Source organism: Chanos chanos, chromosome 6 (assembly GCF_902362185.1).
Source record: "Chanos chanos chromosome 6, fChaCha1.1, whole genome shotgun sequence".
In the NCBI taxonomy this organism is placed as follows: Eukaryota; Metazoa; Chordata; class Actinopteri; order Gonorynchiformes; family Chanidae; genus Chanos; species Chanos chanos.
In genome coordinates this window covers 42,952,058-42,975,186 of record NC_044500.1, presented here as the reverse complement: position 1 = coordinate 42,975,186, position 23,129 = coordinate 42,952,058, and the positions used below count along the sequence as shown (strand labels likewise).

Genomic DNA, 23,129 nt, shown 5'->3' with positions numbered 1-23,129 from the left:
TAATGAATTACAAATACCTACAGAACTTCCTTGTTGTGGGGATGTAAGTGTTTAACTGCGTATCGCTGGTTCTGTTTGTTAGACTCTGACTGCTTCAGTGCGACACATTTTTTCTTGATATCGACTGGCTAGGAAATGCTAATCTACATGTAAATATTATTGGACAGACTAGGACACAAGAGCAATCAGCATTAAATGTACATTCGAAAATTACGCTATTTGAAATTCTACTGGGTTTACTTGTTCAGATTTTGGCAAAAATGAATCAGTAGTTGTTTTGCAACTTGAAGGGTGAAGCGTGATGAACTTGATATTTATAATGGTCAAAGACAAGGTAGCCGTTTAGCGTTGTGCCGCTACAGGTATCCTTTTGGCGACTCTCACCTTCTGGGATTACCTCCGAACTCGAGGAATCGCAGTGCGTTTGTCTTCGCTCTGTCTTCACCTGCAGGTAAGTAACTTTGCTTGGCACTTTTGTTAATCGTAAACGCGTTTGAATGAAGCGCTCAGTTTACGTGGAAAACATCAGTCATAGCGACCTTCCGAGAACACGTACATCTACTGCCTTACAATTCCCCAATGCCTAGCGTAAAATAAAGTAATGTCAGATACCTAAATAAAGTAAAGAACAGCGTATTTGTTTGTGATGACATCTAACTATTTGTGTGTCATGTCTCTCTTGCAGCCAGATGTCAATTAATCTGCAGTTATCTGCATGAGATGACAGGTCATCTAAATCGTCATCTCCTTTAGAGTGCACGATGGCAGGTATATCTTGGTATCAAGAGAAGGTGAGTCAAACTGTCTCTACTGAATGTAAAACTTTATCCACACACAAAACTGTATCTTCTTATATAGGTTTTACTGTATTGTGTTTTATGGTGTAGATCGGAGCCTACGATCAGCAAATATGGGAGAAGTCTCTGGAACAAGCTGAACTGAAGGTAGATAGTGCAGATCATGCAAACACACGATACAGTATTGTAATTGGTCCTCTCTATAGAGAACTCGATTTATTGATTTATTTATTTTATTAAACGCATAAGGGGACGTTTTATGAAGACAGTAGTTTCTGTCATCGTTGTTGTTGTTGACATTTTACATGAATCATTGCTCACTACTATTTACAGGGATTTGGTTTCAAACCAAGAAAAACAGGTCACATTAAGCCAGATCTGATTGACGTTGACCTGGTAAGAGGTGAGTTTCCATTAGTGTAATGCGGATCATCAGTAGTTCACTGCACTCGGGTTAGTCGTACAGTTAGACTAATGGATACAGTGCATTTGACTGCCTGCCCTGAAGCCCCTCGCTTTCCTGTCAGGTTCCACGTTCAGTAAGGCTAAACCTGAAAGCCCATGGACGGCTCTGACCCGTAAAGGCCTGGTCAGGGTTCTGCTCTTCCCTTTCTTCTTCCAGTGGTGGATCCAGGTCACATCCAAATTCATCTCCACTTGGATACTAGTGCTTTACTTTCTACAAGGTCAGTGCACATCTGGTCAACGCCACCGGTTATAACAAGCCACATGTCTTCTTTTCATTCGCGAGCAGACCGGTACATTGATTCAGTAACACGCACCCCTGATGTTGTTAGAGCTCCTGGCAACGAAAACAATCGATCATTCAGGAGGCAGATCGCACAGGTTATCTAACAAACGACCGGTAAGGTTGAGGATGGAAAATATGTGCTGGTGAAGCAGTGACCTCTTATGGTTGTGTTTTCACTCTAGTGGTAGCAGCTATCATGTATTTGGATGTGCCAGTGGCCAGTGCCAGTGAAGTGGTGGGACCCGTGTGTCTGCTGCTGCTGCTTGGAACGGTTCATTGCCAAATAGTTTCCACTGAGTCCTCAAAAAGTCCCGCCAGCAGCGTGGCCTCCAGCAGTGCCACGAGCCCCGCACACAGGAAAAGGTGAGACTGCTAAGACTCGCTTTGTCATCTCTCCGCTATTTCTGTATCTACGAAACAAATGAATTCATTTATGGAAACATTGTTTTTAATCGCAGCTGTTCTATTAATAATTATTCAAAAAGCCACGTGCTCCCAGACAGATCTGTTTATTAGTTGTCACTGCGTAAGAATGTGCAGCTGTTGGCATGACCCCCCCCCCCCCCCCCCCCCCACGTACCCTCCACACCCTACCCCCCTTTCCAGCCCTGGGCATATCACTCGCTTCAGCAGTGATACCCAGCACACCTGACTCTGCTCAGAGAGGGTGGTGCAGGGGTCAGCTGAATCAGGCGACGTGGGGCTGGCATAAAGATGTGGAAGGCAGAGAGCCAGAAGAGAACAGAGACATGGTTTGGAACTGGTTTGTGTCCACAGGCATAGGAAGGGAAGGGGAGTGAATAGGGCAGAGGATCCTGGAGACAACTGGGAACTGGAGCCCAAGTCTTGGCCAAAGGAGAAGAACCAACGCACTTACAGAGCAGAGAAAAGACAGGTAATGCTCCTCTTTTGTGGAACTGTGTTTCTCCATCCGTCCATCCATCCATCCATCCATCCATCCATCTATTCATGCAAGCACTGGCCTAGAATGAGCACTTACCCAACTGATTTGTCCCTCAAATTTGATCATCAAATTAATGATAAGCCAAAATCAGGCGTGTATGAGGTAACACACAGTGACTAAGGTGAGATGGGTTGTTTGAAGAGTGTGAGGAGGTCTGTCATGGAGGGCTGGCTCATACAATGAGATGTTGCTAAATCATATTTACCTATGACAGTGTTCTTCACTGAGCTCACTGTACCATACCTTGACTTGTAAGAACTTGTAGCTTGTTATGTCAAGGTACTGTTCTTTGTGCTGTTGGCTAAATCTCATTTTCAAATGACTTCTGACTCCCAGAGCAGCGTGTCCCAGCCTCTCCTAAGGAACTTCTCACTGTTTTACACATCTGTTGTTTCCCTGTGCAATCCTAACTGCCTCCAAACACAAACAGTGATCAAATGTTTAATCAAGTCTCATATGACACTGTACTTCAAAGCTATGTTAATGTGAAAACATGGGGGGGGGGGGTTAACAACAGTGTCGTACGTGATCCAAATGGTCATATTTATTGGTGATCGACAGAAGTATCATAGCAATGAATTGCATTCAGTCACTAAATACGGGTTGTTGCAGATTATCGCTGTACGGTCACTGTTGTGTCCACCTGCCTTCCCCCAGAGCTCTGTGAGGCAGTCTGTGTATGGGCTGTCTGAGGACCTCTCTAGTGAGGAGAAGGAGGGGGAGGAAGCAGATGCCTACAGAAAGTCAAACAGAGAGAAGGTCGTACTAACACCATCACACAACGTCACCTCCATACTCAGGAAGAGGGGAGGCAGTGGCCCGAAGAATGCTCAGACGCTTTCAGCACAGCTCCAGGTACTCAACTCCTAACACCTGCTTTCAGGAGCAATCATCAGATATGAATTGTGATTGACAGCTGTTGTTGATTGCAAATACTCCACTAATAGCAAAAGGGAATACTTCATCACTGATAATAGTGATGCTTTGAAACCAGACGCTTTTAAATATCCAAAATTGAGCTCCAATTTTGACGTGGACAAACAAAACTGACTGTTTTTAAGTGTTCAAGGCACGCTTAGTTGCTTTTATTTACAGCAATCAAGACATGGAAATCTTGACTTGTATGTGATTATTCCTCCCCAAATCGGGTCTCGAATCTTGGACAAGAACTGGAACTGTTCTTGTAACCTCATGTATAATTTAATAAATTCAAAAATGTCCCTCTTAAATTCATTAATAATCCGATATTTGTTCCTCTACAGGACAGGGGCGATGTTGAGACTGCGACTGCCAGGGCCACACCAAGACGAGTCGAAGACCTAAGGCCCTTGGGAGGTTCCCGCCCCGCCTCAGACACCGATGACACTTTCTGGGAGGAGTTTCTGCAAGATCCTGACTCCGCCTCCACAGGCAGCACGGGCAGTACTGACAGTGAGAAACAGGGCCGGCATTGCCATGGCAACTCCTTCGCTCCGCCTACCGTCCTCAGTAGTGACGATGAAAATTTCCCTCACGTAAGCTAAGATTTAATTGGAAGATTTTTTTGAGTTTATCGGCGAAATGCATATTATAGTATTTTCAAGAGCGCTGATAATGAATGTACGCATGGTTGAATGCTTATATTCATTGACTGTCGCTGTTGCTTTGAGTTCTAACCGTTTTAATCACTATGTTTTCTAACACATTTACATCAGTGCTACTTTTTGTTCAAAGCTATTTGTACAACCATTTAATAATGCTGAGAACATCCTGTGCTGTATTCTATTTACTGTGTATTTTTAAATCTCCATGACTTGCGCATGACTTGGTTTAAGAATAAGAACATATTTAAACAGCTCCTGATGTGGTTCTCTCAATTAGAACGGCTCATTAGGAGACGTTACAGTGACAGTAAAAGTGTCTCTGTGTGTGTGTGTGTGTGTGTGTGTGTGTGTGTGTGTGTGTTCTCAGAGCCAGCTGTCCTGGCTGCAGGCGTGTCACCCCTCCAGAGACAGGGTCAGTGCTATTATCTGGGAGCAGGGGGAGTGTAAGAAGGCAGACATGTCTGTACTGGAGATCAGTGGAATTATTCTGACCCGGGCAAGTCCTCCTGTTTGTCTCTGACCACTGCTCCTCTGTGGGATAAGCTTTTGCTTTGGCTCTTAAATCTTTCGCGTACAGCCAAAACGAGAGGTACACACGGCACTTCTAAACAGGATGCAACAGCTTGGATAGCTGAAGCTAATCCAAATTAAAAGTAAAGCAGGTCAATATTGTTGTAAGGGATACCAAATACATGGAAGTCCTTTTGCCTGAGAGATGATTCTGTTGTTTGTTTAGATTTATCCTCGGAATCAAATCAGATTCAAATGAGGTATTCTCACAACAAACTCTAACTGTATGAGTTAACTGTTACCCGGTGTTTTGCATGCGTTCAGTCAGTCCCTACTCAACATGCCTGTGTACACTCAAGTCACACTGATGGTATTCAACTGCATGTTTTACGCAAAGCACTTCTAGTGCACCCTCTCAATATATGTTTTCACATTTAAAATGGGTTTTGCTTGTTGGAATATCATATTTGTGTAACCCCGAGATATAGCCTCAGTCATTAATGTTAATCATAAGGTATTAACCTTGTAAAATGTTTATTGTGAGAATTATTGTCGCATTAATCATAGTAACTGTGATGATAAAATAACAACTCTCAGTAGAGCAGTCATTATCATCGTCACCATTATAATTTGAATAATTGTAATAATATTGACATGTTTGACAGGAAATTGTTTAGGTCTTTCCGCCTCCTCCACCGCTTTGTGACCTGATGTGGGCGATTTCTGTTTTCTGTAGGTGAAGGTGGTGGAGCAGGGCATTGCTTACCTTATCCTGGGTGGGCTGTTGACCGCCACCTTGGCTCTGTTGCCGTTTGTGTTCAGACTGGCACAGCGACTGGACACAGCCAACCTCGGCTCCGTGACGCTGGCCGAGATGGCCGAGATGGCCGCGGGGCCACCCAGCGTGTGGTCGTACGTGTTCTTCCTCATCACCACGGTCGAACGAGTCTTCCTGACCGGTCTCTTTTTTTTCATGATGTGTGTGGCAGAGAGAACTTACAAACAAGTAAGGGGAGCAATTTAATGTCGTATTTACAGCGCATAAACAGACACATTCACGTTCAAAGTCTAGTGGTTGGCCACTCGCTAGAAGCTTAATCTACACGTACACCATAGAAACCTACAGTATGAATTTAAAGTGAGGACTTGACAGGCATTAAATAAACTTTCATGTGAAGTTGATATTTCAATGTGTTATTACCATTTCAATATGGTTTTGTGTGTTTAACCAGGATGATAGATACAAAAATGTCAGGATTATGAGGGTAGACAGGTACTGATTATGAGACAAGTTTTTCTGTACTGTCTTCCGCAGAGACTTCTGTTTGCCAAATACTTCAGTCACCTCACATCTGCACGAAAGGCCAAGAAGTCAGAAGTCCCTCACTTTCGTCTTAAGAAAGTACAGAATATCAAAATGTGGCTGTCACTACGTTCATTCCTGAAGGTATTCCGACGGTCTCTCTGCCTCCTGACGAAGACAAACCTTAACGATTTAGGCCAGAGCTAGTACAAACAACCACACAGATTAATAGATCATAAAAATCATCTATTTTTTTTTTTAGAGTCTCTGTGTGTAATCTAGGTCATGGAGTAAATTCTACAGCTGTGGGACTAATGTGAGGCCAGAGAAAGGGATGAACCAGCTGTGTATACTGGGCTAACAATCTTGAGAACAGCTTTTGTGATTTGAAAAGGTTTTCCATCTCATATTAAAAAAAAAAAAAAATTCCACTCTTGTCGTCGTAGAGACGAGGGCCCCAGCGCTCCGTCGACGTCATCGTCTCCTCCATATTCCTCCTGGCTCTCTCTTTTGCCTTCATCTGCTGCGCACAGGTCAGCCACGTCAAAAGACGTTTGTTTATCGAAATGTTGGACTGTTACTCCACTCTGGTGATTTACAGAGTCTGGGTACATTTTTTTTAATGACATTTTGTTTTTTTGTTGTTGTTGCTTTTTCCTGGAGACACTCTGCTCACTGGTGTTGAGACACAGGCCTCTTTCACAACTGCATTTGTCTTCAAAACATATTTCAGTTATTGACTTATTGTGTAAAAGTAACAGTGAGTCTTACTGATGTCTGACAAATAGTTTGACCAACGACTGACTAGTTTAACCACTTCACGATTTGAGGCTGATTTTTCCCTGGGAAAAAAACTCGGCCTCACTTTTCAGGGAATCAGAAACGGGTTGATAAGTAGAACAGTAGGTCGGGATTTGAGGACCCCTGCTCTATGGGCAGTTGAAATGGTATTATTGCATAGTCAGTTGAACGTGTAAAACCCTTACCTCACTTATTCCTCCCCTGTCTCTGTCTCTGTTCCAGCTTCTCCACAGCCACCATACATTCCTAGACTCAGAGACCAACTGGGAACTGATGGTATGGGGGTTAGCCCTGATCGTTTTCCTGCTACGCCTGGCAACGCTTGGCTCTGAGACCAACCGAAAGTACAGCAATGCCTCAGTGTTACTGACTGAGCAGGTCAGAACATTACCATACACACTTAAACACTCGTGCACACACACATGCAAAACACACGGTAACAAAGGTACTGCAGACACATCGTGGGTCTGGTTGCATGCTTGGTGGAGAGGGTTTTTTTTTGTGTGAGTAATATAGGACGATGTTATTGTTTTATCGATTTAATCTGCAGATAAATTTGTATCTGAAAATGGAAAAGAAGCCCTACAAGAAAGAGGAACTGAATATAGTGAACAACGTTTTGAAACTAGCCACCAAACTCATGAAGGTAAGTACAAAAAGTGAATCAACACGTTTTTGTTTTTGTTTTTGGTTTTTTGTTTTTGGTTTTTTTACAGTTTGGCCTGTTACAGGGTGCACCTGCTTCGATGTTCAAACTTTGAATCATTTCAAAAATAAGAATCTGAGCAGTAATAGGTTCTCTTTTCACTCAAAAACCATTTTGATGAGGGTTATGAGTACCCACACTTTGGTAAATAAATGTGTCATGTATTTTTGACTTTAGATCTAATTGAATCTGATGCATTTTAGGCTGAAACTTAACTCACTCTCACTCACTCACTCACTCACCCAACTCTGAGTTTCACATTCACTCTGAGATGTGTGTTTGTGATTTGGAACTCGTAAGGTTCTGCTTTTTTTGTGACACAGCTCAGTGGTGCTTTAAGCCTGTCTCTCTCACTCTCTCATCTCTGTGGTAGGAGCTAGACACTCCATTTCGGCTCCTGGGGTTGACCGTGAACCCTCTCATCTATAACATCACTCGTGTGGTCATTCTCTCCGCTGTCTCAGCCGTGGTCAGTGACCTGCTTGGCTTCAACATCAGAGTGAGTCAAGCAAAAGAACATATCGAATGCTTTTGTGTGTAGTGTGTCTTAAGGGCAGGACATCTTTACCGTGTCTACGTCAGTTCAGTCATCAACTGATGAGTTTTGTTAGTTGTCTGAACACAAGACTCGCCTCCCTTTTTGTTTAGACAAAAGCAGGCCCATATTAATCACTGGAAGTATGTTTTCGGCAGTGTTGACGCATATAGGGTGTGTTTGATCAAGGTCACATTTGGTAATATTTTCTGTGTTTCTTTTTTGTTTCTCACGCAGCTTTGGAAGATCAAACCGTGATATCAAACCACTACACCAGTCTTACCAGTGGAAACCAGGGGGACTGATACTCTGATGTGTTTGAGTTGATTAAGCCTGGGGAACAACCTCCTATAAACTGTTTAAAAAAAAAAAAAAGTAATGTGCAAACCTACTGACCAAAACTATGCATGATGGTGCCTCCAAAGGAAGGTTCCAGAAGAAACAAAGAGAGATGTGGCTATCACTGTAACCATTCTATTTATAGTTACAGCCAATCCAGTGCCCACTGTTTCTTCAGCACAGAACCACGTCAACCATTTGACCTGCGGAGAAAGCCAGGTCTTATCAGTGACCACTAAAGTGCCTTTTGAATGTTTGATTATTTGCTGTGCATGACAATCTTTTGAATTGTAAGCTATTTATGAAATAAGGACACCACTGAATATTGGAACAGGCTGTGAGAGAGTGAGTGTTTCAAGTTTTTGATATGAGGGTACTGTATCTTGCACAATGAATTTCACTTTTTAAAAAAAAGGATTATCTTTTTTTTTTCTCAAAATAAGTGTATGTCATAGACTTGTAGTTCAAGTTTCATGCCTCTCTGTTTGGTCTTATGATAACAAATAGACTGGCTCACCGCAAGGCGTTTTTCGGGACTGATGACATTCCTGGCAAATACTGTACGCAATGTGCATAGATAACCAGATTGTTAGTCGTTAAGTTTTGTTTTGTTTCGTTTTCTTTTTGGAAACAGTGAACCAAAGTGCACCATGCAACACATGAGTCTATGAGTGGTGTCTCTTTTTTGCATGACGGCAGGTGAATTGTAAGTAATGAAATCAATCGGTCATTTTTAAAAAAAAACAAAACTATTGTAGCAAATTGGCCACATGATGTCATTAAACCTTGACGTGTTTTGTATACGGACATATAAATGCTTGGCTTTCGGTTTGTTAGTTGCCCACTAAAATAAACTGTAAAATGACTTATGTCACGAGAACGTAACAGAATCCAATTTCGTTTTAATTCATGCAAAGCTGGCCGGGTCGAGCCTATGAACATGTTAAGTGCACTCCACTTCAATTCGTGGTATTACGGTAAGGAAATTGTGACGTAGAGGCACACCTTGCCTCAGCGAGGCTGGTTCTCTGGAAGGTCATTAGTAGCACCGCCGGTAAAAAGGCTTTCAGTGCAGCGTAAGGACGGTCTGTATTGTACGGCTTTTTGCAGCTAGCAAGAATAAATCTGAGAAACTGGAGAACTACAAATAGTAAGGCGCATTTCATATATTGTGAATCAAAGTCATAAACAATGACGTTTGGGATATTTTCAGAAATGATTCATACTTAAGCAAATATGTTCATGTGAAAAGTACATTTGTCTTTTTGAATAGTAAAGCTGGTTGTTTTATACCAGCCTATTTAACCAATAAACAAGAAGATTGGTACAGAATTTGACAATGCATGTAGCTGTGTGTTTTAGCATTGAAAGCGGATACCGGGCATCCTCTTATCGTTACCTCCAGTGACGTAGTGTGATATTTTGTTTTGCAGTGTTGCGGACGATGTTGGTAATGTCGTGTTCTAAAAAACGTATGACGTTGAAAATCAAACAAAATATAAAAACAAGCTAAATTTACTATTATGCTGTAACACAAGAAAAAAACTCCTCACATTAACGAACGAGTAAGCGAATCACATATGGCGATGCGAATTTTCCGGGTGCAGTTCCTGTTTATATTCTGAAGCCTAAATACCGGGTTTTTTTGGGGGGGGGTTTTAACCTCAAATCCCTTATCTATTGAATGAATGCATCATGCATGCTAAATTATATGAGTAAATACATTTTTTATTTCTGTATACTTGGATTACCAGCCTTATGTTGATTTAGAGATCACTATATTTTCGCAGGTGAGCAGAGATGTTTTCATAGAAGTGAGGCTTAGAATAAACAAGACTCGCAGCTTCATCATGTCTGCGTGCCTTCAGAGAGAAACTGGAGCAGCTGGCTCATCGGAGGCCAAGAAAACAGAACCTCGGGGCAAAGAGAAAAAATGTTGTAAGTACACGAATTTGCCTCCGCTAACTGTCCGCCAGTTCAAGTAGAGTGTCAGAAGTGTTTTGTTATGGTCCGGAGAAGCCTGCCAGGTTGGGATGATTGTTCGTAAAGAATGCAGTACAACAATTCTGAGCAGCCCCATCTGAGAGATAGTCACGTAAGAGAACCTGGTATTAATTGTTCTTAGGTGCTGGATGATTTGTTTGCATAAACTCTGTTGAGAAAAGATAAAGATTAGAGTTGAGAAAGATGATTCCTAGACCAAGTGGCAAACCCCATATCAGCTTCCAAACGTGAGAAATTTGAGATAGAAAAAGAGTTTTGCATTGTGACATTAGCCGTTTTCCAGCATGCTGTGTCATGCTGTTTAAAGAAGTGTCCGTTTCACATAGGCGGTGCTCTCTGCTGGCTGTTCTGTTTAGCCAGTGCATATTAGAATAAACTGCAAAATAACAGAGCGGATGTTCTCAAATTGTTATGCAAAACCCCCTAACCCAAGAGCATCTTTCTCTGATGCTATAATCCGAAGCCTTTTCAAAGTGTGTCTCATTGGCATGTTGGAACAGATACGTAAAGCTGCACAAATATGTAAAAACAGCACAGTTCATTATCAGTGGTGTTTTTCCATTTCCATTTGACATGAGAATTCTGAGCTGTTCTCAGTGAAGAAAATGTACATGATAAAGATCTTGATATAATGTTGCAATATTTCTAAACAAAAAAAGGGAGCTGTTGTGTATGAGACTGTCTTCTTTTCGGCCCTTCTCTTCGTTTGCTAACCTCATTATAGTAGGAAAATGTTGTTTTTGGATGGTAAAAAAAACACCCTCATCAGATTCGCTGCACCCGACACCCCTCAGATCTTTTTTTAAGTCCCTCTCGTGAATTCTGTTTCAAGCAGCTCTCAGATGAAATACATCATTAACAGGCGTAATTCATATCTCTAATTGGGTGGCCAGAGATTTATGAATTCTCATTCATGATTCCAACATCACTTGGAAACAGAAATGTTCATCTTATCTCTGTTTCTCTCAGTGTCGTGGTGTTCTTCATGACTTCTTTGTAAATATTTGTTTGTTTGTTTGTCTGTCTGTCCAGCCTGGGCATCCTACATGACCAATTCCCCCACTATGATAGTGATGATTGGCTTGCCAGCACGGGGAAAAACCTACATGTCAAAGAAGCTAACTCGATACCTCAACTGGATTGGTGTTCCCACAAAGGGTGAGTTGGTCGGTGTGGTCTGCTGTTCCGTCCAGTTACGTTGTACCTGTATAGCACTGCCACTGGCTCCCTTTACTTTAGTGTAATGTGTAATTACCAGGTAATTACCTCGAGTTTATTAGCGTGTGTGGGTGTAAGTGAATGACACGTTTGAGTTTCCAATCTCAAGTGAATTATGACCCACAAAACCAAGCTAATTAAGTTAGTTAATCAACATATTCGGAGTCAGAGGCGCCTTTGCCCTTGAGAATTACTGTGTCCTCTTCAGTGACTCCTAGCAATGTAAATAAAAGGGTATAAGGTTAAGTCTGGCAGAAAGGGAACTAAATAAAAGGGTTTAAGGTAAAGACAGGCAGGGAGTGGGTGCAGAGATGGATGGATTTTTTTTTTTGTTCTTCTTGCAGTTTTTAACCTTGGTGTGTACAGAAGAGAGGCCGTCAAGTCCTACAAGTCATATGACTTCTTCAGGCATGACAATGAAGAGGCTATGAAAATAAGAAAGTAAGTTCTCGATTAAACCAGTTGGAATCAAAGAATGTTCCAGAAGTCCGTTGTGTTGCTCCGAGCCTCTGTCGATGGCAGACCCGTTTGTTTCTCACCTTCACTTAGCTGTTTCTCTATCCTCAGTCACTTCTGTTTCTGAGTCATCAGAGCATGTGTTTACCAAATGAGACATTCATACACAGACACACACACACACACACACACACACCATCTGCATCTGTCTCCTGGGGGTTTATATGGGCTTATTTTTCAGTCTAAATATGAATATAATTACTCAATTACCGTTTTCTTATCTGTACTGATTTCCCACCATACCAGCCGTGCGAGACTGCTTTGCACAAGTACATGTTTTTTTTTGTGTTTAATTTTACTATAGTTACAACCAGCAAATGAATCGATATCGCTTCTCTATAACTACAGTCGTTAAGTCACTGTGTTTAATGAATCACTGACTGACCCTGTGTGGCTGGCGCATCAATAATTCACTGTTACTCAGTGAGTGCCTGGGCCTTCTTAGAATTCCCTTTAAGCGTCAGCCTTGACGGGCAGAGAAGCTGACGGGATAAAAGAAATATTCTAAAAAAAAAAAAAACAGTCATATGGTTATTGTGATCATCTGAGCTTTTTAAGACCAGATGTACTGTTCTTACCAACAGACCATTTTATGAGGCTACTGGAAAAAAAAGAAATCAAACGAGAAATATTTCACTAACATAGAAGTTTGTTATGTTTGGATGACATTTTAAAGTTGTTGTGTATGCTATGGAGTTACTGTGTGAAACACAGCGGAGGTGTAGTTAAGGTGAACTGCGGTAGCCAGTAAGTCTTGGTAAGAGGTGACCTAGCCTTGACTTTAACAGGGCCGAGGCGACCTTTTACTGACCCGCTACTTGTAGAGGGAGTAATTGCTGGTGGCGTGATCGGCGTTGTTGCGTAAAGATATAAAAAAAAAAAAATTTCCAAGCCCTTAATGACCTTGGTGACAACCTGCTGCTGTCACTCCACACAGCGAGAACGGTTACATAAATATTGGCACTGTCCCTGCCTTAACGTTCTGTCGAACAATATAGTTTTCTCAGTGGACAAATGAAGACAAAAAACCCAAAAAACCAAAAACAGAATCAGTTGTAACCTTTCTGTCACCTCTACGCGTTGCTCAGTAAGATACTTTGTGTCATTTCCTACAGTTTTTTGTGTGGTTTTGCATTCTCACCCCCTACAGACAGTGCGCCTTGGTAGCCCTGCAAGATGTGAAAGCCTATTTAAATGAGGAAGGAGGTCAAATTGCTGTAAGACCACTTTTTATTTTTGCTCTCTCTCTCTCTCTTTTTTTTTTTGCTCTTCTGTAAAAGCTTTGAACATTTTTAATCATTAACTTTTACAGAATGTTGTCTGAGAATGAGTGAAGACTGAAGATTTAAGATTAACGATTGTGTGACTTTGCATTTTAACTGTGACACTTATGTATACACTTATGTATAATCTGAAGGTATTTGATGCAACGAACACTACGAGGGAAAGACGTGACCTCATTCTTAATTTTGTGAAGGAAAATGCGTACAAGGTACAGCACACGTCTGGAGTATTTAATGAGTTATCTCAAACCATGACGTGCATCTTCCGTGAAAAGCTAATCAGAGCAAGCTTTGAATCCACAGGTGTTTTTTGTGGAGTCTGTGTGTGACGACCCAGAGGTCATCGCAGCCAATATTCTGGTATGTTCTACTTTCTCACTATGTGCTAAACTCAGGTGATTTATAATATACCCCACTCACCCAAAAGAAACAGGTATTCCTTAAGCTCTTGACATAATCAAATACACTGCATGTTTCACGATGCACAGGAAGTGAAAGTGTCAAGTCCAGATTACCCAGAAGGACATAGGGACAAAGTGATGGATGATTTCCTGAAACGTATTGAATGCTATAAAGTCACATACCAGCCACTGGATCCTGATGAATATGACAAGTACGAATATTTTCTGAGTATTATCCCTTATTGATTTTGTCACCTTATGTAAAATTGTTACTCTCTCAAGAGGCGTTTTTTCTTATGCGTTTTAGTAATCCATGTAAGCTTTTGGCACTAAGTAAGCTCAGACTTTAAAACGTATCTTTCATTTAGAGGATTAAATCAAATCAAAATCCCATTGTACATGATTTCAGGTGAGATAATCTTATTCCTTAACCGTATTAACACCCTTGATAAGCCCTGTTTTTCCTCTCCTCTCAGGGATCTGTCCTTCATTAAGGTGATAAACGTGGGCCGGCGGTTCTTGGTGAACCGCGTTCAGGATTACATCCAGAGTAAGATTGTGTACTACCTCATGAACATTCACGTTCACTCCCACTCCATCTACCTGTGTCGCCACGGAGAGAGCAACCATAACATGGAAGGGCGCATCGGGGGCGACTCTGAGCTCTCCGAGAGAGGGAAACAGGTAGGAGCTCATTGGAGGTTAGCACGACTCTAAAAGAGATCAGTCAAGTAAAGGAGGTGGATCTGGGTCTGCTCCCAAGGGACCCGTGCAAGGTTAATTAATATATTAAGTGAAGGTTAATCACAGGTAGACAGCAGTACAAAATAAATCACGATGATTCAAATATGAAATTCAACACAGGGGTAGTCGGGGTGTACTCTGTCTCTGATATTTATTTATGTATTTACAGCCATGCATGGAGATCACTGTTACAAAGTGTGCAGATAAATATTCAATTTGATGTTGTACTATTATTAGTTTATGTTTTATTTTATATGAGTTGGTCTTTAGCTATGTTAAGTTAAAATAATTTAAGTCGTATCATAGTGCTTCCTGCGGCAGACACTGCCGCACGACGTCTTAGAAGAATCCTTGAGTAACCGCTGCAGTGAGACACCCCCCCCCCCCCCCCCCCCGTCCTCTGTCTGGTTGCAGTTTGCCAGTGCTCTGCGAAAATTCATAGAGGAACACAAGCTGTCTGATCTGAAGGTTTGGACGAGCCAGCTGCGGAGAACGATCCAGACGGCCGAGGAGCTGAACGTCCCCTACGAGCAGTGGAAGATTCTCAACGAGATAGACGCTGTACGTGTGACCCTTCATTTGACCTTTGACACTCAAATCCAGAGCCTTAGTTAGGTATTATAGTGAGTAATCATGTAAGTTTCAATGACAAAACATTGCCGAATGCAGTCTTTATGTTTCATAATTCTTAAAGCATTGACTTGGTCTCAGCTAACAAAAATTCCCATGGACCATTTTGTCGAAATGCAATGTGTATGTACTGTCTGAATTTGACTTTATGATAATTCTGGTCGTAATTGCAGAGGATTGTAGTCATGAACATGTTATTACACTGCATTTAGGACCTTTCTTTTTTGAGCTTAAATGATACCTTGCTTTAAATGGTGTGTGTATATATATTCATACATTCATGTGGCGAGTATGCTGTGTTGTCAGGGTGTGTGTGAGGAGATGACGTATGAAATGATTCAGAAAACCTTTCCTGAGGAGTACGCCATGAGAGACCAGGACAAGTATCACTATCGCTACCCCGGAGGAGAGGTACGGTTCACTCAACATCCTGTTCCTTCCTCAGAACGGACCTTGAGAGCACGTGTTTTAACTGTAATTTTGCTGTGGGGGCGTCTTACAGTCGTATCAGGACCTGGTTCAGCGTTTGGAGCCGGTGATCATGGAGCTGGAGCGACAAGGAAATGTTCTCGTCATCTGTCACCAGGCAGTCATGCGGTGTCTTCTGGCCTACTTCCTGGACAAGAATGCCGGTATTTACACACACACACACACATACACTAACCTGCTGCTTATCTGAGCTGTTCAAACTGGTCTACTGTTCTACCTTGTCATAAATTAAATAAAAATGGTTTGGAATAACCCTTAGCAATGCAGACAGCGTTTGCCTTGTGTTGCGCAAGTATACTGTTACACATTTAACAGGACCAGTGTGAGTGGTGAATGTAAAGCAAAACCAAAAAAGAGAACAACGCTGTATTGATTGAGTGACCCTAGCTCTTATTCATGAGACGACGTCCTGATGTAGTCACATTGTCCTGATTGCATATATAATGTATATGTATTTGTCTTTGTTTGCAGTTCCACCTCTAATTCTTTATTTGTCTCCACACAGATGATCTTCCCTATCTGAAATGTCCTCTACACACAGTTCTCAAACTCACCCCTGTTGCCTACGGTGAGACTGACAGTTTGTCTATGTTGTGTGTGTCCTCATATATACAATTGGAATGTTATGCTGATGTTTATGCATGCAGCTACTGAAAGCTTAGACTGATGTTTTGGTTATCAACCGTACATTTTGAATATAAACATAAGTTGTTTTCTAAACCACGTATTTGTTCGTTTGTTTGTTTATCTGTTGTGATTCAGCGTGTTCGCGTGGCTCATGACAGTGTTTATGTGTTAATCGTTTTTCCAGGTTGTAAAGTGGAGATGTTTTATTTGAATGTGGAGGCAGTGAACACACATCGTGACAGACCACTTGTAAGTTAAAAGCGTTGGGGTTTATTTTTGTTTTGTTTTGTTCTGTTCTGTTTTGTTTTACGACAATGGGCAATGTCTAGCCCTTTCATCAGTCAGAATGTAGAAACCAGTACTGCCCAGCTCTTCAGTAATCTCAAAAGTACTGAATTAATTCAAACATACTGAACCTTGAAAATTTTCTCATGTCCACAAGTTCTCCATGACCTCTGCGATCTCTTATCGATATGATATGTGTAATATCACAATACGCATGCATCTTAACGTCACTAACGAAATGATACGTTCTGATCTTGAATGGCTGTTTCATTACAATCTCCTTCTTATTTTTTCACTCACTTTTCCATCACTCTCTGTCAACACCCTTCCATCTCTGCTTGGTTTCCTGTGTGCTTCTTGCTCGGATCAAACAATCTCTCGTCTTGTTTGATTAAATGATTTCTTCGCTCATGCCTCTTTTAATACTGAGAAATTCCCTCGCTCAACATAATTTGTTATTAATGACAACGCTGCTCTAATGAGAAGTGGGCAGTCCAGATTTTGTTGTGTTGTGTTGTGCTGTGCTGTACAGGGTGCTGGTCCAATGGAGTGCCGATATCTCGTTTTTGTGATTGTGTTTTGATTTGTGCTTACCGATAACGAAACGATGAGAAGTGACATGTGGTATTTCCTGACCTGAAGATGACCTCTTCCCTGATTAAAGTGATTGCTGAGTGATTGTTTCCAGTTTTTCTCGTTAGCATTTGGCGCTTTATAAACTGATGGTCTGATCAGGCCAGGTGTTGTTTAAATCACTGTCTGTCATCAAATGACCCATTGATCTTCTTTTTTTTTTTTTTGGTAAAAAGTTTGATTTGGATTGAGGCCTGTGTTTGGTGGTTTCCGTACTTGGAGTGGGAGGTCCAGATAACTCTTGTTTAACGAACCTGGTCTTTCCCGTCTCCAACCAGGGGAAAGTCCGAAGAGAACCTGCTCCCGTCCTGCTGCGGCGGAATAGTTACACTCCTCTTTCCAGTCACGACCAGGTCAAGAGGCCACGACTCTACAGCGCGGGCAACCGGCCCTGGTTCCCCCTCACTCCTTCCCCCTCAGCTCTGCATTTCCCCAGGACGCCAGAGGGGGCTCTGCTCCAGCAGCAAAGCCAAGTTAGTGTCAAGCTCCATGGCGCTCGATGTTTAAACCTCGAACTAATCCTACCCAGTGACTACCCTCTTCCCCATATTCATTCTAATCTGTCCGCATCCCAGTCCTCCCCAACCACCCCCGGGTCTACTGAATTGCCTCTCTCCCTGAGTGATGTTGACCGTGCTATGGCATGATGTCATGGTTTGATTTTGACTCTGGTTTTGATTGCTGTGTTTCATATAAATGTCTCCTGTTCTTCAAAGTCATCCTTTTTTTTTGTTTTTTTTTTTGTCCCTGGCATGTCCTCTTGCTTCCCACGCGAGCCATGTCCAGCTTGACTGTGCACTGTCCTTTGGTTGCTTTGCCGTCGTCGGTTAAACAGATATCACAGAGATCATCCGCTGTCTGTTACTCTGACCTAACATATCAGAAGGGTCTTCCTTAATTCCTCAGTTCCTCAATTTTATAAAGTTCCTCTAGGAGGAAACTGCAAGCATTTATCGCTCAGAATCGTTTCGTTCTCCATGGTCTACCTGCTCATAAGGTGATTTTTTTTTACTGTTACCTTAGTTTTTTTTTTGTTTTGTTTTTTTTGTCCATCCATTTTTAAAGTGTGACAGAAATAAAATGTTTTTTACAATATATACGTACAGAAAAATCAATGTAAGATTATAATCTGTATTTTTTTTTTTTTTTTTTTGCCTGTTAGACGTTAGAGTACCTGGACGTAGACATTAGTGCCTAGCAAAAAAAGAACTGAGATTAGTGTACAGAATGTACAGCTGAAATGTGCTACGTGTGCTCACAGCGCTGTTGTAGCGTCAGCGTGTCTTTGTACTCGTTGCCTTTGTTTGAGTATGAGCTGGTTGATGTGCCTGGCTCTTTGAGTACGGTGCTTCAGTTCCTCTTTCCGTCTCTACCCCCCCCCCTCCTTCCCTCTCTCTTTCTCTCTCTCTCTCTCTTTCTCTTTGTATTTCACAGTCTCGGGTGGGAGGAAGTTATCTGTGAGTACTTTTTCTGCTGAATGGTTATGACCTTGACCTTTTTTTTTTTTTATTTCCTTTCCTATCATCATATCACCAACATACTGGGTGGTCATGTGTTTACGAAGGGGCTTCATAAAACTCCTTGTTTTCTAGTTCACGTTCTGAAATGACTAAATATATTCGTTCTTAACCTAACCTTGAAACCTGAGCTCTTTGGCCCTTCCTCTACAGGATTTCGTTCTAGCGTCTTTTTGTAACGTAGGAACAAAAGCCTCCATACCTTGGAGATCTAAGACAACCTGGCCCTATTCTAAACTACACTGGCATTAAGGTGTTAGGTTGTATTGAGTTTTGTGGGCCATTTGTTAAATATGGATTTGTAAGATCGAAAAGATCAAGTGAACTGTCATTGATGTATATGGCTGTTGCTATTAAAAATGATTATGGAACTTTTACACATATATCCAGCCTTGAAGAAATTTACGGAGGCATTTTTGTCACATACAAATAGAAACTCCTTTCTCTTATACAAAGTTCAGATGCAGTTAAACAATGACTGATGGTTAGTGTTTGGTGACAGAAAGGACCTCTATATTGTTTATTTTACTTTACATTGTTTTAACTGCCAGTCAGACTGACCAATCAAACACCTGAGGAGTGGTAAATTTAAAAAAAAGCGTGGAAATTGGAGGCATATCCAGGCAATAAATGTCTGTACTTTTTTAAGCTTCAAAGTGGTGTTTGATTGAATTAGCACGTCTTCTAATTAAATATATTGTACTACATAAATGAACCCAATTTTGTTGTCATAAAACCATAACTAGTGTATTTTCTCAAAAGAACTGCCACGGTTGGATGTCTATACAAAGTTCTTTTAAAGTGAGCATGGTAAATGTTTAGGTGTGTACATTCATCATGTTAAAGAATTTAATGTTAACATTAATGTTTAGAAATATCCAGTATGGTATGGCAAACTTGTGAATACCCTGATCGCTGGTAAAAAGGGGAAAGAAAAAAACATTTTTAGTGCGTGCTGTTGACTAAATGCTAACATACACTGCCTGTTCAAATATGCTACTGTGTTAAATGCTATTTTGCTGCCCTTTTTTTTTTGTTTAGGACTCCTTGTGTGAAGGATCCGACTTTGGCGACCCAGAAGACCCTAGTGACTGTGTCCGCTTCTGATTAGAAGAGACAAGAGAGGGCTAGAGGAGACTCTTACATCACTGCTACAGTTTGCACTCACTCTACTGCTCCCTGTCAGTCAAAACCACTGGTCGACATCCCTCACTGTCTGTCTGATATGATTGGACCATGACTGGACGACATTTGCATCATTCTGCTGCATGCCAAGAGTCCATAGCAACCACAGCAGGGTCACTAACTGTCAGCGTGTGCCCTTTTATGAACGGAAACTGTAAAAACCAAGACTTGTGTTGGTCCTCAGTTATCTGGAGTAATGCCTTATTTGCAATCTGCGCGTACGAGAGAATCGAATGTACTTAAGGATTCAGGAACGGTGTGTGCTAAATCCTCAGCGTCATGTCAGTGAACCATAAAAGTATGGCACCAAAGCATGTCTTTGAAATATTGCTCTCATACTGTAGCTAAGCACACATTCTGAACTGTATGCTGTCATTAATGTGTTAGTGTTCTTAACAAGCATGAACTTAGTATCCAAAGATGCTATAGAATGTTCATTGAGACTACTGTGAAATCATCCAAATCTTTCTGTATATTCAAATGTAACAATGTAAATATTATGTTCTGTTCTGTATGGCATTACAGAGATATAGATGGTTGAACACTGTAGAATGTTGTCAAAGTTATCACATTACCTATAATTGCATTATCAGGGCTAGTTATTGTCTACTGAGATTGTCAGCTTAATTGTCAGCTGTTGTAAACAGACCTCAAGTGTGCTACAGCGGAATGGAATACACATTTTCTAGCAGACTTTATTAGTAAGATATAGTAACAGTGGGTGAATTAAAATTTGGGGAAAAGGCTTAAACAAGAATTACTGTTACGACATTATATTACATGATCAGATAAGCTTAATTACGGGAGATTTTTTAGTAGTCATGTGTGGCATATCATTAAACCACAGTATATGAGATATTTAAATATTGTAAATATGCTTCAGATATTTTGCAAATATGCTTTTGACTGCTTGACGGCAATCACACTGGAAGATGTATGTGTTGTTTTTGTAAGTCTCCTTAGTGGAGTTTTGTAGTGTAGCGCCAGGATGCTAGAATTCACAGGAAGAATTCACGGTGGAGCTACCTTAAATTTTTGAAAGCGTCGCTTATAGTGAGTTTTATATTGTACCTGTGCCTTTGGCGGGCAGACAATTTATTGTCTTGTGCCAGTGTTCTGTGTGCTCGTTCGTCATGCATTACTATCCACAATATCCTATAGCGCATACATTGATAAAGAGATTATGGTGCCATTAACATTTGTTTATTCAATTTATTTTATTTTCCGTTTTGGCGTTTCAAAATGCATGTTCTGCCTGTGAATGTACATAGCTATTTGACGACAAGTCTGATTTGTACACTCGGCTGGACTTTTCACAACGTGTTTAGTGTGTGTTACATGGAAATGTTACTGCGTCGGATGTTTTATTTTTCATGCTGTAAATGACATTTCACTGGTCACGCACACAGCCTCACTTGCAAGCAATGGAAGTTGCATTGTGTCGTTCTTAAATGTCAGTTGCTATAATTGAATTGTCAAAATGGCTCCAAGCTATGTATTGAACTGCACCTACAACATCAAATTTCTCAAAAAAATGTTCTTAAACTGAGTCTGAAGTTAACAATGTTGTGTTGGATATTCTCGGAGCAAGAGGAATAAAACCGATGTTGATGTAGCCTATCGTAATGTGTGTATATATTTGTGCCTCAAGGCAAAGTAAATAATTTCTCTGCCAGCTGAGATGAGAGTTGTTTTTCTTTATTTCTAGAATGTACTATCGGAACTTAATCATATCGTAACTACTTGGTTTAACCTGATGTAACGTCTCGTAAACGTTCTTATCGCCGGATAGTGAGTACTGACGATGCTCCAGAAATTGTACTGTGTAACCACCAGGGGGCGTCAGGGCACTAATTTAAAAAGCTCTGTATATTCTGAGTTTTTCTGTTCTTTGGGGTAACACTGATACGTATATTTAAAATGAATGAAAATGGTCATTAAAAAGAGGTTGAGCTGTTGGAATATGTTGCTGACTTTTGTAAACTTTAAGAATACTGTAGCCTATTTCTTGGCAACAAGACAACGACATATCGTCAGGGAGATATAACATCCACTCAAACTAAAATATAAATTATGCTAGTGATATATCCGTGAGTCATCGACGCAGCTGCGGATGCTGAACACAAGAGACGTAGAATGTATTTTGATATACATGTCAGGCGATAAGTGAAGAGTCATAATAGTATCTCATCTGTGTAACATCAGTAAGGTTTAACACAGCTGAACAACGCGAGATTCTGCAGCTGGGCATATCAGCTAGCAAATTCCTCACGTTATGTAACTTCGTACAGGATTGATGAAAACAAATCGGTAACAATATCGTGTGTTCTGCCGCTCCTTGAGAAAATATCACAAACAATTTTCTTTAAGCCCAAAGCCGTTAACCAAAGTAAAGCTACGCACTTACTATTCAAACCCTAATGTTTTCTTAACACACCTCAGTGCTCTATGTTCTTATCCACTTTCTCTCAAGTACGTTTTTATTCTGATATAAAACACTTAATCCCACACAATTCCACTTTGCGTCCCTGTTGTCGGTGATCAAAGATTTTAAATCCAGATTAGGCCTATGTTTCAAATGAAGATGCAGCCCTCAGAATATTTTACTAAGGAAGGAGGTAACAACCAGACAGCTGACCTTAAGAGAGAGAGAGAGAGAGAAACATAAGCTTTTCCTCAGGCATCGCTGGCTGTTTGAAAGCCCAGATAACCTCTTTTTGGTGCCTTTAAATGCAAGTTAAAGAGCAATGAAGTTCTTTACAGACTGAACAACACGCTGGGGTGACCAAGGATCAAAGGACAGGCATGAACTCAATAATACAGAACAGGAGCCATTAGACTGAAAATAAAGTAACAATAACACAATCATTAGTGCGTACAACACTCTCATCCTTTCCTTTGTTTTGTGTGTGTGTGTGTGTCTCTGTGTGTCTGTGTCTGTGTCTGTGTTTGTGTACTGTGTTTGTGTACTGAGGAATGTGTATTTAGGAGCGTTTTCTCTGGCTTCGAAACCAACTCTCAAACAGTCTTTTAGCTTCTCCTTTCTCAAAACACAAATGGTACAGTTATTCTGTCTGGGAGGTTTTTTTTTTTAATATCGTCCACCTTCAATGTGTTTTCCACGACACATAGCCGGTTTCCTGTTGACTGTGTAATTTGTCATGCACGTCAAGAACACTAAAAAATGAATGTGTGTGTGTGTATGCGTTTTTTTTCTCTGTCTTACTGGGCTAGCAGTAACAAAGTAATAAAGTTGTGCTTGTGTGACTGTCATTTGTGAGTCAGTGCTGTGGTACTATGGTGCTTCT

The 23,129-nt window shown here is 41.1% G+C and overlaps 2 protein-coding genes across 3 annotated transcripts; both read left to right on the top strand.

Annotated features, from left to right (window-relative positions):
• The first annotated feature begins 726 nt into the window (after window positions 1-726).
• phtf1 (putative homeodomain transcription factor 1) lies at window positions 727-8,329 on the top strand. Its single transcript, XM_030776995.1, has 16 exons — window positions 727-791; window positions 888-944; window positions 1,131-1,200; window positions 1,325-1,483; window positions 1,731-1,911; window positions 2,326-2,443; window positions 3,170-3,367; window positions 3,775-4,026; window positions 4,463-4,591; window positions 5,342-5,611; window positions 5,921-6,052; window positions 6,355-6,441; window positions 6,932-7,087; window positions 7,260-7,355; window positions 7,789-7,914; window positions 8,188-8,329. The coding sequence occupies exons 1-16, from the start codon at window positions 762-764 to the stop codon at window positions 8,206-8,208; spliced, it is 2,082 nt and encodes a 693-aa protein (XP_030632855.1). The 5' UTR covers window positions 727-761; the 3' UTR covers window positions 8,209-8,329.
• Window positions 8,330-10,139: 1,810 nt separating this feature from the next.
• On the top strand, window positions 10,140-19,747 carry pfkfb2b (6-phosphofructo-2-kinase/fructose-2,6-biphosphatase 2b). 2 transcript variants are annotated; one of them, XM_030776246.1, is made up of 16 exons: window positions 10,157-10,227; window positions 11,326-11,451; window positions 11,856-11,952; window positions 13,178-13,244; window positions 13,445-13,519; window positions 13,614-13,670; window positions 13,799-13,923; window positions 14,188-14,395; window positions 14,870-15,016; window positions 15,392-15,496; window positions 15,588-15,717; window positions 16,080-16,142; window positions 16,386-16,454; window positions 17,354-17,579; window positions 18,547-18,576; window positions 19,678-19,747. In XM_030776246.1, the coding sequence occupies exons 2-16, from the start codon at window positions 11,340-11,342 to the stop codon at window positions 19,745-19,747; spliced, it is 1,581 nt and encodes a 526-aa protein (XP_030632106.1). In that variant the 5' UTR covers window positions 10,157-10,227; window positions 11,326-11,339. The 2 variants fall into 2 exon arrangements, with proteins under 2 accessions (XP_030632105.1, XP_030632106.1); XM_030776245.1 differs by lacking the exon at window positions 18,547-18,576 and having other exon boundaries at window positions 10,140-10,227; window positions 16,386-16,450; window positions 17,398-17,592; window positions 19,678-19,743.
• Window positions 19,748-23,129: the final 3,382 nt, after the last annotated feature.